The 15,997-nt window shown below is 32.0% G+C and overlaps 1 protein-coding gene across 12 annotated transcripts in view; it reads right to left on the bottom strand.

Annotated features, from left to right (window-relative positions):
• Nucleotides 1-15,997, bottom strand: part of VPS13B (vacuolar protein sorting 13 homolog B) — an 843,987-nt gene that overhangs the window by 667,288 nt on the left and 160,702 nt on the right. For all 12 annotated transcript variants that reach the window (XR_007148665.1, XM_047842688.1, XM_047842692.1 and 9 more), the window contains one exon: nt 14,645-14,769. Coding sequence is in view for 11 of the 12 variants with exons in the window: in XM_047842688.1 (XP_047698644.1) it covers nt 14,645-14,769 (125 nt within the window). In the remaining variant the exon portion in view is untranslated. The remainder of the gene's footprint in view (nt 1-14,644; nt 14,770-15,997) is intronic.

Below are 15,997 nucleotides of genomic sequence, written 5' to 3'. Positions count from 1 at the left end.
CTCAACCATCAAAAAGAATGAAATCTTGCCATTTGCAACAACATGGATGGGACTAGAGTGTATTATGCTAAGCGAAATAAGTCAGTCAGAAAAAGATAAATCCCGTACAATTTCACTCATAAATGGAATTTAACAAACATTAAAGACGAACGTAGGAGAAAGAAAAAAAAAAAACAGAGAGGGAGGCAAACCATAAGAGACTCTTAAATACAGAAAACAAACTGAGGGTTGCTGGAAGGGAGGACGGTGGGAAAGATGGGCTAAATGGGTAATGGGTATTAAGGAGGACACCTGTAGGGATCAGCACTGCGTGCTCAGTGTACATGTGTTGTACGTAAGTGATGAATCACTAAACTCTACTCCTGAAACCAAATTACACTATATGTTAACTAGAATTTAAATAAAAACTTGAAACATTAAAAAAAAAATAGAACATCTCTCTAAATACTTAGATAAGAAAGGAGGAAAGCCTGCGTCTTATTCATAATGAGACTCCAGGGCCTACAACACAAGTTTTCACATGATAGGTGCCAAAATATTATTTCTAAAACAAATAAATGAGTCATTAATCAGTTGAAACTTGAAAAAAGCTAAGTATTAACAGATTCATCGAGGAAACTGGCAATATTTTTTAAAGTTATAAATAATAAAGAACACAAAGTTATTATTGAGAACTTGCTAATAGTTACCAACTTGCTATTGAGGGTTCCATCACCAACTAATTAAAAAATGTCTAGAACCAGATCTCTCTAGGCCTACCATATCACCCTCTGTAATCTTTCATTTCCACATCTTATAAAATCGAGAACACATGACTTGTTTATAATGAGGTTCAAATAAATCCCTGTATATAGTGGAATTAATAAAGTACAAGTGCTATAGAAGAGTATTATGATGCTGTTCTTAGAGATTACCTCCTGCCTCTAAGTATGCTAGAGGCATACTTATGATACATACGTACTGTATGATATTTTGGATATGGGGATCTCCAATGATTATTTGCTCCTAAATTTCAAATTAATATATTAAAAAGAGATTAAATCAAACATAGTTAAGAAATTTAGAAGCAATGATAAAAAAAACTTAAGCTAAATTTAGTTATTTCTAACCATGCCATTTCCCTCTTAATATATTAATAACTTAGAATTCTTTTGAATATACTCTTACATTTCAGTTCCCAAAAAATAATGAAACACAGACGTATTTCAAAGATACTGTCACTAGAATAAAATGCTGTCACAGGATAATATTCTCCTGCTGTTGTACATAGACAAAACCAAATACTGGGGAAAAACTAGCATAATTCTTCTCATAGAAAGAGATGTATGTAGGTCTTGTAATAATATTCCCCAATATCCAAAAATCAAATTTAAAGTCAATAATCTAAGAATGAATTTTATATGTTCATTTGGGTATCACTAAACAATTTTACTAAGTTTAAAACTTTTAACAAGAGAAAGAGACGAATCCTATTTGCCCATACAACTTCACACCCAACTGATCATAAAATTCCATGTGGAAAATATCAAGTTTTCCACCAGGAAAATCAAAGAAAACCTCCTGTTCTCATTGGACCAACACTCTCTGGTTGTTAACATGTGTTGCATGCTCTTCATGCACTTAAAAAAAATCAAAGAGAAACATCTAACTGATATAAAGACAGATGTTATTTACCTATAGTAGTGTTTTTTCATGTCTTTTTAATCCCATACACATACACTCTAAAAACTTAAAGTAGGTATTTTTCAATTGGTCATTTAAACACATTATAAGATCAGAATCAAAACATGACAAAAAATAAAGCCTGAGAGGACTGTTAAATTATAAAAACTGTTCTTTCAAGGGAATTTTTTTCAAACAAGAATGCATTAATATTCTAAGTAAATGTACTTTATATAGTAAAATAAAAAATCATTAATACAATGACAAGATTTACAATTTCATAATTGAAAATTATAGCTAAAATGTTGCAAAGTGTTGAAATTAACCAAAATAAATCCCAAAACAGCATAAGCAGAGGCTTAAAAGTTAGTACTAAGAGAGACAACAGAACATCTGATGAAAACATGTTCATGTTATTTATTAAGTGTAATAGCAATTTAAATAACAATCATGTTATTTATTAAATTTAAGATTCTAGACTATTACTCCTATAAAGATTACTTAGGAGGTAGTATTTTTTCACTTTAAGATGTGTTATTAAAAATCATTCAATCAAGATAAATTCACAGAAAAATCAATGACCTCTTTGGAGGGAAAACAGTCATAATCGGTAAAGCCTAGATTTATGTCTATTCTCTACTTCCCAACTCTCCAAAAGAAACATAAATAAATACAGGGATTTACACAATAAAACTATTCTTTCTGATATGAACAAACTGGTAGTTGAGACTGCAAATGCAATTTAGGTCAATTTTTCACCCTGATACAAATACAAGGCTGTAAATAAATTAAATGAAATACAGAGAACAGTAAAATAAGTTTTTAAAAAGTTTTAATCTTGTTAAAGATTTAGACTACTGTGCTTGTTGTCACTTAAAATACTTTAGAGTCCTATGATATCTCACATGTTAAAATTAGGTTTCTATTTTTCTTTTATTACTCTCTTAAACTATGCTTTAAAAAAATACTACCTTCATTGATTTCACTCAATGAACTCAAAATATGTGAATGCGTATATATAAAATCTGTTTACAAAATATTTTCTTATGCAACTGAAAATGCTATGAGACTCAGTCTCTGGCCACACAGTGGCCTAGAGAAATCCCACAAGCCCTACTGAAAAGAATCAGTTGTCTGATGAGTTTGGGTGAAGGATGGAACAACAAAGCAAGGAATAGTGAGTCTACCAGCTAACATGCTAACCAGTCAACCCCTGAATCGACACCGGCATTACCCCTTATTATGAGCCAACTGTTCTCACCAAAAGTTGACGCACTCCAGGAAAAGAGAAAGGGACTAACTGCAGTGGGACCAGAAAGAAGTTTGGCAGCCACATGAGTATATATATCTGTCACAAATCATTGAGTTGTACACATAAAATTGTTGAATTTTGCTATATTTAAATTATACTCTAGTTTTAATATGAGAACTATGTTAATGAGAACAGTGGTATACTTCATGTAATAATCCATTACAGGGCACCTTATAAACTACATCCTACACAACTCTAAAGTAATATGAAAGCTTGGTACAGTTCTACCTAGTATTTTCAGGTGTAGCCAGACCTGTAAATACTTTTGTGATTTTTTTCATTACTCATAGGGATTCTATAAAAGAATATTTTGAGAAATTAAGTATGAAAAATTAAGTATTCACCTTCAAATATTATTCCTCCCCCAAAAAATAAAGATCATCATGAGACTAAATGACTAATCTCTAGAAACAGAAACTCCAAGAGCACTCATATCTGAATATTTGCACTTATTAGGATAAAAAATTTAAGATATTCAAGAATGGCACATTTAACTTATGTTTCTCTTCAGAAGCTAGAATATTAGCTTTACAATATTAAAGCTAATCATTTATTTAAAAAATTGAAGATGAACAAAAAGAAAATATACCTACCTTTTCTTCCTTAAACATTATTATGACCTAGTATACTTGTACTTTTTTCTAATGTCTTCAAAGTTTATGTTAGCTGATCTAAAAATGTTTATAGAATTATTAAATTCTACTTGGGTTCATTTTAATTAACATTTATTAAAAATCAATTATATGCTAGGTCCTGGACCATTAAGGCAATTATAAAGAATAAAACCAATCAAGATGAGAAAATTATAAAGTCCTATAATAACAAGACTAGGCAATTTCAAAAGAATTAACTTACCAAAGATTTAAATTCTATTAATAAAAGACCCAGTGCCAGCTATTCATCTCCCTGATAGGAGTTAAATTCTACATTTAAATAAGTTTTAAAGCAATTATCACAAAAATTATGCAAAAGCTTTTATGTATTTGATGTTGAAGAAGGGGCGAATGACACAAAGGACATTCTCAGAACATCCCAAGTCATAGTTGTAGCAACAACTGTAACCAGGTTTGAAAGCCATACATACAACTCTGGAATTTAAACATTTCTGAATAAGGGTATGGATAGTTATTTGCAAGCCTGAATATATTTTACTCGGTTAAGGAAAGCCACATACAGATGTAGAATGAAAAACAAATTAGCTACTGGCTATGTCAAAGATGAATCTCAAAAACATTATCTAAGTGAAAGAAGCCAGATACAGGATACCACATTTTGTATGATTCTATTCACATGCCATAAAAAATAAATTTACAAAGAAAGTGGTTACCTGTGGCTGGAGCTGGGGATTAACTGTAAATGAGCATGCAAACTTACTGGGAGGGTGAAAATGTTCTAAAACTGATTCATGGTTAACAGCTGCATAACTCAATTAAGGTGCTAGAAATCACTGTATTTACATACCTGAAATGAGTGAATTTACGCTATGTAAAGTACACCTGAACAAATCTGTTTATTAAAGAAAATACAAGTTAGCAAGCCTACTCCTATGGAAGATGCCTTCCTTATAATGCAAACTAATGCCAACTTTTAAAGACACTCCCTCACTAACGGTACTGGGGACTAACCTTGGGTCTTAATCCACATAGATCTAAAACTATTCACTGTATACACTATTCACTGTATGTATATGCATTAATAAGACAAAGATATGTATGAAAGGAGTAAAATAGTTTAGAATATTTTAGAGACAGAGAAAAACTGAGCACTGCTTGGGGAGGGGCAGAGAGCGAAGGACACACAGAACCTGAAGCAGGATCCAGGCACTGGGCTGTCAGCACAGAACCAGCCTGACACAGGGTTCAAACCCATGAACTGTGAGATCATGACCTGAGCAGAAGTCAGACGCTTAACTGACTGAGCCACCCAGGTCTCCCAATCCACCACTAATTAAATGGTTTTCAGTTCAAATATGAATCATTAACAAAATTAGACAGAAAAATATAGACTAATTCAAAAATATTATGCAATCAAAAACTACGTATATGCCTGAAACTAATATAACACCAAATGTTAACTATATTGGAATTAAAATTAAAAAAAGAAAAAGAAAAAAAGAAAAAAACCTAGGGTGACTGGGTGGCTCAGTCAGTTAGGCATCCAACTTCAGGTCATGGTTTGTGAGTGCAAGCCTGCCTCGGGCTCTGTGCCGACAGCTCAGAGCCTGGATCCTGCTTTGGATTCTCTGTCTCCTCTCTCTGCTCCTCCCCCGCTTGTGCTCTGTCTCTGTCTCTCAAAAGTAAATAAATGTTAAAAAAAAAAAAACCTATGTAAACGTCTCCTTACAAGACTTAAGACAGTAAAAAGGTCAATTTTATGAAATTAGATTATAAAAGACAATATACACTGCCACTTAAACCAATTTTTCTCATTTTAATATTCCCTTAACTTATAGAATGTGTATTTTCTACTGCCATAAAGGCAGGCATTTCGCCAATTTTGTTTATTGGTGTATCTCCATAGCTAAGGCCTTGCAGAGAGTGTCTGGCACATACTGGACATTTGTCACTTATCTGTAAAATAGACCTGAATGAATGAACATAGAACAGTATCAAGTGTGCAAAAAGGCAAACAAACAGTGGACAAACTCAATGGAGTTTTAAGAACAAAAATTGCAACTGAATGCGGAACACTGTTCACAAAACAAGAACATATGCACCCTGTCTTTTCTTGTCATCCTTCCCTGTTTTAATCACCCAGACAGATAAGCATATGAAAGAATCATGAAAAAGTTAATAAAGGACAAAACCAAAAAATATGAGCAAAACAAAGAAAAGTTCTAAGAAATATGCAAGGAAATGCTTAATAATGGGAAGGTGGTTACATTAACAAGACCATGCAAGTATATCCCAAGTCACAAAACACAGAATCCTATAAAAGACTTAAGTTACATCATGCACAGAGCCATCTGGCATGTGGTCCACACTGTTATATACCTGACCTGAGAATACAGCTCAAATAAAATTATTCCACCTTAGTAGATAGTACTAATAAGACCTAGCCACTTGCTTTAAGAAGTTTGATTGAAACTGAGCTTACAAAGGGAGTTAACTGTAATACAAAAGCAGGGTGGAGGGAAGGGGGAAGCTATTTCAACAAGTTATCCAAATCAAAAGAGAAAGCTGAAACAAGAACAATTTGCACTATGTATTTCCCAAATCAAATTTACCATATGATATCATGGAGAAATTTACCAGGATAAGATATTTTCATTATGATCATGCTTAACTCTCTGTAAATGTGAAGACTAATCAAATAAAAAATGCATATTTTGTTTCTTGTAAGGCAGTAAAATTTGGACTTAACACCCTGTCTCAAAAGACAGTAGATTCTTAAGTGCCCAATCTAAAGCTTCAGAACAACAATAAAGAGCATTTTCTAAGGAAATTCAAGTTTGGATGTGAAATGGATGCATGAATTGAGCCTAAGACAAATAACGATTGCTGTAATTCTCCTTCTCAACTGCCTTAAGCTTCTTTAAAAGACCTAGAAAATCTTAAGAACGGTAGAGCCATTGTGTGGAGGCACAATTTCAGCAGGCATTAACACATTTTGATGAGTTTGAATCTTATTTTGATGAATGAATCATACTGATTTATCTGCCTTTAAAGCGGAAACCTGCACCAGCAATGCATGTCCCTTTCAAGAGGATCTGACACAGCTAAACAATGCTGGATTTATAGGAATCTCAGTCTACCCTGAAGTGTCTAGCTCTGTGACCATACACAGAACAGTGTTTTATCTGCTTGGGTTTGTTAAAATATACTCACCAGATTGTTGAAATTAATGTTAACATCCACCATTAGAGAAATAATCTCATAATCAGAACTCTAAGTGCTTTGGCTGAATTAACTTACTGAAAGAGCTATATTTCAGTATTCTCTTAGATTTCAAATCGAACAAGTGCGAGCACTAGGCCTATGATAGTATCTCTTTAATGAATAATGCTCACAAAAATAATTTTGAATTCCCTTAATATTATTGTAGTTTTAAAAACACTCCTGTTTTCCATTAATAAGCACAATTGCTTATTTTAAAAAAAGTGATGAAGCCTATCCTTATGAATTTGACATGACATATATACACGCACAACATACACACACACACACACACAAATATATATACACATACACACACATATATGTATCAGCCCAGATATGTGAGAACCAGGAGGTATTTACAAGTTCGTTTTAAAATAGGTACTAATATCCCAATCTTCCTACTGGTTCTGAGACCTACATCCTCCTGAAGCCCATCCTGGATGAAAAGCATTTTGATTTAATCAGTTGTGCATTTGCTTTAATCCGATGAAAATCATTTTGATTTAATCAGTTGTGCATTTGCTTTAATTTTCATTCTATTTAGTATTATTAAAGTGGTCTATAACATCAGTCTATAGATGGTCAAGCCCTGTAAGTTTTGAAGACAGATAAGTATCTTTAAAACGTGTTGTTGTTTTTTCTCATATAAAGTTTGTTTATTTTGAGAGAGAAGGAGAGAGAGCATGAACAGGGGAGAGGCAAAGCAGGCTCCACACTGTTAGTGCAGAGTCCAATGCGGGACACCAACCCACAAACCATGAAATCATGACCTGAGCCAAAGTCAGATGCTTAACCACCTGAGCCACCCAGGCGTCCCTAAAACATGTTTGTTTGGGTTTTTTTTTTGGTAAGAGAAGAAATTAAGCGGGAAAAGATCTCCCCACAATGTAGAAAGTTATAAAATCTTTCTGCAGAAAAACCAATCTAAGTTAGCGATCTCTGTAAACGGTAAAAGCAAAAATTACTGTGAAGATAAACTTGTAAACACAAAGAATTCTAACAAGTTTACCTTTTTCCTCCTCCCCAAAGTAAGAACTATTCCAAATATGCATTTGATCACTTTTTACTTGCTCAAGCTATACCAGTTTTTACAAAAAACTGTGTCAAATGTAAATGATAATGTTTTAAGACAAAAAGCACAAGATTTATAGAAGAGGTAAACTAAGTTTCTGGTTTGGGAGTTAGATTAAGATAGAGTCTTAACATTAAAAAGCAATGTTTCCCCATAGAATTGGAGAAAAAAACTTGCAAACCATATACATAATAAAAATTTAGTATAGAGAATTCCTAAGAAGCACCTACACCTCAACAACAAAAATAATCTGAATAGCAGCAATAAATTTGAATATATATTCCTCCAAAGAAGATACGCAAGTGGTCAATAAGCAATTGAAAGGATGCTTAATATCACTAGTTGTTAGAGAAATGTAAATCAAAACTACTATGAAACACCATTTTATGTTCTTTAGGACGACTATTATCAAAAAACCTAAAATAATGAGTGTTGGTAAAGATGTAAAGACATTGGAACACTTGTGCATTGTTGGTGGAAATGTAAAATGGGACAGCCACCGTGAAAAACAAAATGGTAGTTTGTCATGAAATTAAATATACAATTACCATATGATCCAGCAATTCTACCTCTAGGTACATATTCAAAAGAAGTGAAGACAGGAACTCAAACATTTGTACACCCACGTTGAAAGCACCACTTGGCAATAGCTAAAAGGTGCAAATAACCCAGATGTCCACTGATGGATGAATAAATAAAGTATATACATACATTGGAATTTTTCAACCTTAAAATGGAATGAATTTAGAAGAAAAGGGAGAGAGGGATGAAAGGAGAGAGAGAAGGAAGGAGCAAGTTAGGGAGGACACGAGGGAGGAAGAGGGGGAAGAAAGAAAAATTTCTGACATATGCTACAGCATGGATGAATCTTGAAAACTTCATGCTAAGTGACACAAGTCAGACACAAAAGGACAAATATTTAATGATTTAACTTACATTAAGTACCCAGAATAGTCAAATTCATACAGAGAGAAAGTAAAAAGTTATCAGGGACTAAAAGTAAGGAGTAATGGGAATTTACTGTTTCAATGGGTACAAAAGATAAAATTTATGTAAATGAAAGGTGGTGACAGTAGTACAACAATGTGAATATACTTAATGCCACTGAATTGTACACTTAAAAATGGTTAAAATGGTAAACTTTCTGTTTTGTATATTTTATCATACATAAGTTAAAATAATAATAATAATAACTTTTAAGTAGTGTGGTACAGTTGAAGGAGCCCTGAATCAAGAAAGGGAGGATCACACTGAAGCACTGATATTTACTGTGTGGTCTTAGGTTAAGTAATTTGAACTCTCCCGGACTCAGTCTTTTCATCTTTGAAATGAGAAGATTGTAATAGATGATGAAAGGATTTCTTTTCAGTTCAAAATATTCCATGAAAGCACGTTCCAGATCCAAGAACTGAAGCTGACAATCAGGCTACTGCCACTCAAGTGGAGGTAGCATCCCAACTAAGTCTTACCAGTTTTAAGACATTCTGTTCAAGACAGTATTTGTCACAAAAGCAGATGAAAATAATCATAGCTCTGGAACAAAGGGAATTAAAAACCTCTATCTCCAGGGGTATTAAAAACCCCAACTCTATGTTCTTGAGGTTCAAACTGTGGTATTATAAAGAACAGGGCAGTTGAGCAACGTGATGTTGAGCCCTGTAGGGTGGGTTACTTATCCTCTATGTTTGCTGATAAATATTGGCTTTTTTTTTTTTTTATCTTGAAGGGCCTAGCCTCCATTAAAGCTTAAAGCATTTATTCTAGTGTTATTCTGAGCTAAAGCAGGAAAATGGCTGCTTCAGTTTTTGTTTCAGGGAGGCAAAAAGATCAGTATCTGTTCTCTTAGCCTTTACACACCACGTCAATTACCATGAGCCCACTAATGCCAAATTTCCTAATTAACACTGAACTCAAACACAGATTCCCAGCAACACCTTCCTCAAACAAAGGAACTGTTCAATAACTTCATGAGCCAAAACCAAGACATTTGCCACTGTGTTAAATAAGGAATGGGTACTTAGAGGGATCCCTCAATCTTGTAAAGAAACGTGTTTTCCCACCTCCTTATGTCTATGAAAATGACTCATGACACATATAAGCAATAATTAGGAAAGAGAAGAAACATGAAAGCAGATTTTGACTCAATAAAATAAAGAACTCTAGAGCTGCCCAAAAATGAATCTGGTTGCCTCTCTCTGGATAAAATGTTCAACCCATGGAAAAACAACTATAAATCAAAAGCTGCATCATAGACTGATAAATTGAGATAATGTCTAAGATTCCACCTAACCCTATTATCTACAATTCTATGAGATCATTACAATAATATCTATATACTATTAACTGTATACTAGGAGATACTAGGAGAGTTCACATTTATTAGCTATATTATCTCAACTGTCCTCTCGATACATAGAAATCCACTTTTACTACAAGGCAAGAAGTACACTGAGCCTCTGGAGATGATTAACAAAAGATAATGTACATCTTCACACCTTCAGGTAAGAAAGGCACCAAAGACTTGAGAATCAGATAACCTTCCATGAGATTCCTTGCCCAGACACTGTGTGACTTGGGACAATTTATGTAACCTCCCTGAGCTTTAGTTTATAACAGAGAATATCATCTTAAGCTCACAGCGTTGTTAATGAAAACTTCATTAAAGTACCTAACAACCTAACACTATATAAAAAAGTATTTTCTTTTGAATCGTATCCATTCTTTAATAATCTGCTTAGAAGTTACCATCTTCACGTTCTCCATGACTTTCTAAGCCAAAATAATTTTTCTCTGAACTTCCAAAGTATGTTGCACCTATCTCTCTATAAATGAGATCACATTTTTGAACCCTCAATTATAGGAGAAAATGAACTTAAGACTATAGTATAATTGCAATTTAACAAGCCTGGTGAGGAATAAATGGGGTTAATGAATATTTCATTAACTAGTTTAACCTTTTTTTTTTTAAGATTAAAAAAAGCTCAGACACCCTTAATCATGTACAAGTCAAGGCCCAAAAGTAGACTTCCAAATTCCTCTCCCACAGTACCATTCTCAGATCCAACGGACCAACCTTGACTTTGTTCAGACAATATTATCCCCAAAGAAACTTCTGCACCCCAAACAATCTCCTGATGTCTAGATATCTACCCAATTCAACCAATAAAACCCAATTGTACTGCCACTTTCTCTCTGAAACCAACCACGATGTCGCAGGGAAATTTTCTACTTTCTTTAAACAGGACATTTCGCTTAAGCCTCAATTTTGCCATTGAAAGACAAATGTTTTCTTGTGTGTGTAGTGTCCTCTCCCACTAGACTAAGTTTTCATGCTCTGTGGATATCCCTTACCCTCACTGCATTCTACTGTATTCTTTCCCCAATTCCAATATGTACCACAATGCTTATCACAACATAGAAAATCAAAAAATATTTATGAATGACATCCAATCTCCCAAACAACTGAAGCTTCTTAAGGAAAAGGGAAAATGGCAAAGGAATAAAAAATAAATTGACACACACTTTAGATACTTATTTTTCAATTAAAATTACAGATCAAAAATGTGTAAATGGTCAATGTTCATGTAATAGAATACTGCATAATGACAAAAGCAAACAATCTAAAAACTACATTCTGCTGTCTGAATCTCCCAAACATTACTTTCAGTGACAGAGACCAGTCAAAAAGGAGAATATGTTGGATGATTTTATTTATGTCCAAGAATAGACAACACTAATCTATATTATTAGAAATCAGAATAACAGTTAACCCTGCAGGAAGGTAAATGAGAGAGGCTTTTGAGATGCTGATAATATTCTGCTCCTTGATCTTTCTGCTGGTTACCAAAGGTCCAATTCACTTATGAAACACCATAATTTATGCACTTTTCCATAAAATATTAGTATTTCAATTTAAAAGTTTGGAAATAAAGTTAATGTGTTTATTATAGTTTCTCTGTTCTGAAAAAAAAATGTTAACTCCAAGAATGTATCTAGAAGCCTAAAAGCATTATCACCACAGTAGAAATTTTTAAAGTATCTACAAGAGACCAAGCCTTAATCCTACTTAGAATAACATTATAATACTTTATTGCCCTTTAACCAATACTTTATTGCCTGCTTTTAAACATCCGATAACTAAACAGAGAGAAAAATTAAAATTTGAATTAACTGCTCAAGACTTCTGTCATTAAATATTATCATCACTATGTCTTTCCCACTATATGCTACATAATTTAATCCTGTTCTAAGGGACTAAAAGAATTAAAAGTTAACCTGATTTGAAGTAATGAAGAAAAAAAAATTTTGAAATATTTATTTATGTTTAGAAACTGTGTAATACAGAAAGATAAAATATGGCCAAAATATTTTGAAAAAAATAAATTCCAAGAAACTGGAGTTTAGTGTTAGCTTGTTAAAATATATTAACAGGAACATTCATACAGGAAAAAAATAACTTATTTTCAATGTTACTTAAACCATATATTTCTAAAAATTAGCAAAAATGATTAAAATGTTAGTCTGAAATTTCACATATGATTAGCATCAATTTAGACATTTTTAAACAAAAAGTATAAAACCATTTTTCTGTTTTATATAAAATCTAGATTTCCATTACTAACTTACACATTCCAACTAAAATTTTTTTCAGTGTGGTATAAGGGTTTTAAAATCCATGGCCTATAGTAAATATGCTCTTATTGAATAGATAGGTAGGTAGGTAGATAGATAGATAAATATAAATATACATAGCATCATACATGTGCTTTAGGAAACTGGAATATAATTTTTAAAAATTCAAATGAAACGGCTTATATGATTTGAGGCAGGGAGATACCATACTGGGAACAGAATTGACATTAAATGATACAAACAGGGTGCCTTACTAAAATAACCCTCACTCACTACATGAGTTAAATAAAATTCTCAGTTCTCATATGATTTTGATTTAATGCAAGCACTATATGATATATTTTATCTGGGATCTTAGTTCATTTAACTGAAATACATATCAATTTAATGAGTTTTACATGTATTACTTTCAATTTAGAGTTGCTAAGAACAAGTTATAGTTTATGGTCTATTAATTATGGAAAATAATATAAAGAAACTATTTCAAAGCAAAATACTCATGTAAAGCATAGAAAAATATCACTCGAATATCACAGAAGTGGTCTTAACTACAAAAAATCAAGTTACTTCCAAATATAAGCATTGTGTGATCTCATGCTTTTAGTATTTTAAATGGAATATTTTCTTCTAGATGTCAGCAGGCATATTTTCAACCACATTTGACAATACTTGCAGTAAGTCCTTCACATCCTTAAACTAAGCCTTGCCTATTTAAATACTCAATTTTTTTCATATGAAGGCTATAATTCATTTTGAAAATTTTGGCTTTAAAAAAAAGCTAAGTATTTTCTAAGGTAAATTGCACCGTTTCTAAAAATATCAGTATTATAATGATAAATAAATCAGCACATAACTGAGATAACAGTACTTACAAACATCTATTAAAGTTGATAATCAACATACCAACTGGGACATATCCCATGGTATTTCTTAATAGATTCGAATATAAAATTTGGCTCAAATACAACATGTTATGTATATACAAATAAAAAGTTAAAAAGTAAATCTCTATACAACATAATATATGACACGCGTGGAATATGGATGACTAAGGACAAAATTAAACTTATCAAGAGAAAATTAAGAATGATCATTTAATAATGGTTTCATTTTACCAAAAAAAACTGGTTCCAAGACTTAATTAACTGCAACTTCTATATTTTTTTAATTTTCTGGATCAATACAATTTATAAATTTCATTTTAAAAGTTATTAAAGAAATATATTTTTAATAAATGAAGTACTTCAGATAAAATATATTTTCTAGAAGTCATGTTGCTTTTCATAAATAACTAATAGAAATTAACAATCTGTAAAAATTAGCTTACTAATTAGGATGGGAAAGCAAAGATATATTCCATCCAAATAATAAAAGTAATCTAAATTTTAAAATGTAGAACTATTTCACTAGAATATATTTCATGTTTTGAAACCTTTTTTCATACCTTCAAGCAATTTTCTTTTTAATATATTAAAGTTTGTTTTCAACTAAAATTTAAGAAGTAATAACTACTGGCTTTCTTTCTATAAACCTCTTTCAATTTAAAGAAATACGACCTCCAAATAAAGTAACCTAAAAACAAATGAAAATATGGTCTAAAATCCGTTTCATCTAAAATACATTAACTACAGACATATCAAATGTCTAATCTATGTTATGGGTATACTTTTCTCAGTGCCTATGAATACACATGAAATTGTTATTTAGGTGACAAATACTTAGGCTTTGATATTAAATGGCAACTTTTAAAAATCTTTGTCCATATCCTCTTAAAAAGGCAAAAATAAGGTACCTGCCCTTACAGTTACTAGTACAGTATGAAGCAGCAACAGTTTACTCTAGTTCCAACATGGATTAACAGTTATTACCCCGACAACAGTTAACAGTACCACAAGAGAGACTATGATCTAGTATACTTCAGGCATTAAAGAGAGATTTTTAGTGTCTCAGTAAAAGGCAGAAGAAGTTCAGATATTTTTCTAAGGTTCTGTATAAAACTAACACACTTGCATGAGAGACACGACTGAGTTTTTTCCCCTTCATAATACATGAAAATTGCCATAAGCCATATTTTAACATAATACTTACCAGCATGTGGGTAGTTTCAGAAGTTTAACATAAAGAGCAGTGCTGAAAGAGGGAATAATCGGTACAGGTAAGCAGTAAGATCCCCTACAATCCAAAGATGTCAGTCCTGCCTGGAAACCAAATATCTGAAACAAAAAGAAAAGATCCAAATGTTCACAGAGACAAAGTTTTAATAAGCACAGGATGAAATACGTCAGTTTCAATTTGCTCTACAACAGCTGCACACTAAATATGTTCCAATGTCTTTTTCCACTTCCCAAACATCAACATTTTCTTTTATTCAATTTAACATTGACTAAATCCAAATTAAGAGATTTAAACATACAGTATTTTTCATGTCCCTGAAAGATGACTGCTTCTTACTAACTCTAAGTTTCACATTTTGTTTCTAAACATAATTATTATTTAGTGTTTTATTGTCTGCTAAAATGCACACACTTTCTAGTAATATAAACTGCCTGTATTGTGCACATTGTAAAAATTAGTAAATTACTGTTAATATCATTTAATGCCTAAAAAACATTAATTACAACAAAAACAATCAAAACTGTATTTTGCCTTCAACTTACATTATGCACACACAAAAAGGATATCCAAATATATCCTAAAATGTTACAAAGTACCCCTTTCTTTTGTGAAAATTGTATGGCTAATGTTTTCACCCCAGGAAATTTGGTACATGACATACATTACTCTTCATATGTTTATACTTAAAACGAGATCACACTCAAAAATTTTAAAAGCATTCCTTAAAATTTCTGAACAGTATATTTGCTTTGAAGGAAGAACCAATATAACATCACATTTTACATGAACCACTATAGAGAACTTACTACAAATGAGTTCCAATTCGTTCCAATAATATAAAAGATAAACATCTCAAACATAAAACGCTAACACACAGGGATACAAAACAAAGTTACTGGTTTCCAACAACATACTAAAGTAAGTTAACCCTAACACTTATCTTTCCTTATTATTTTTTACTCCTTGGATTCATAAAGCACTGAATTTCCTATCTCTAGGATTTATATTAACTGATAAGTTCTACAATGAAACATGTTTAAGACTGTTCAATTTTCAAAAATACTTTCATTCAATGAACTTATAAACTGATGATCAATTTCTTAAAAAAGTATTAAACTATTCCCAAATGGTTTCAAAAAGCTATCATGTCCCTATCATTCATTAAACTGACAATGTCAAATCATTTCCTTTAAAGTCAGTTTTAAGTGAAAAAAATAATTTTTTAGAAATGAGACATTAGTTAGAATTACATATTTTTAGAGAAAAACTTCATTTCAAAGGACCTACCTAATTACTATCAAAGAAAATGAAAGTGAACACCTATTA

Source organism: Prionailurus viverrinus, chromosome F2 (assembly GCF_022837055.1).
Source record: "Prionailurus viverrinus isolate Anna chromosome F2, UM_Priviv_1.0, whole genome shotgun sequence".
NCBI classification, from domain to species: Eukaryota; Metazoa; Chordata; class Mammalia; order Carnivora; family Felidae; genus Prionailurus; species Prionailurus viverrinus.
This window is presented reverse-complemented; position numbering and strand designations above follow the sequence as displayed.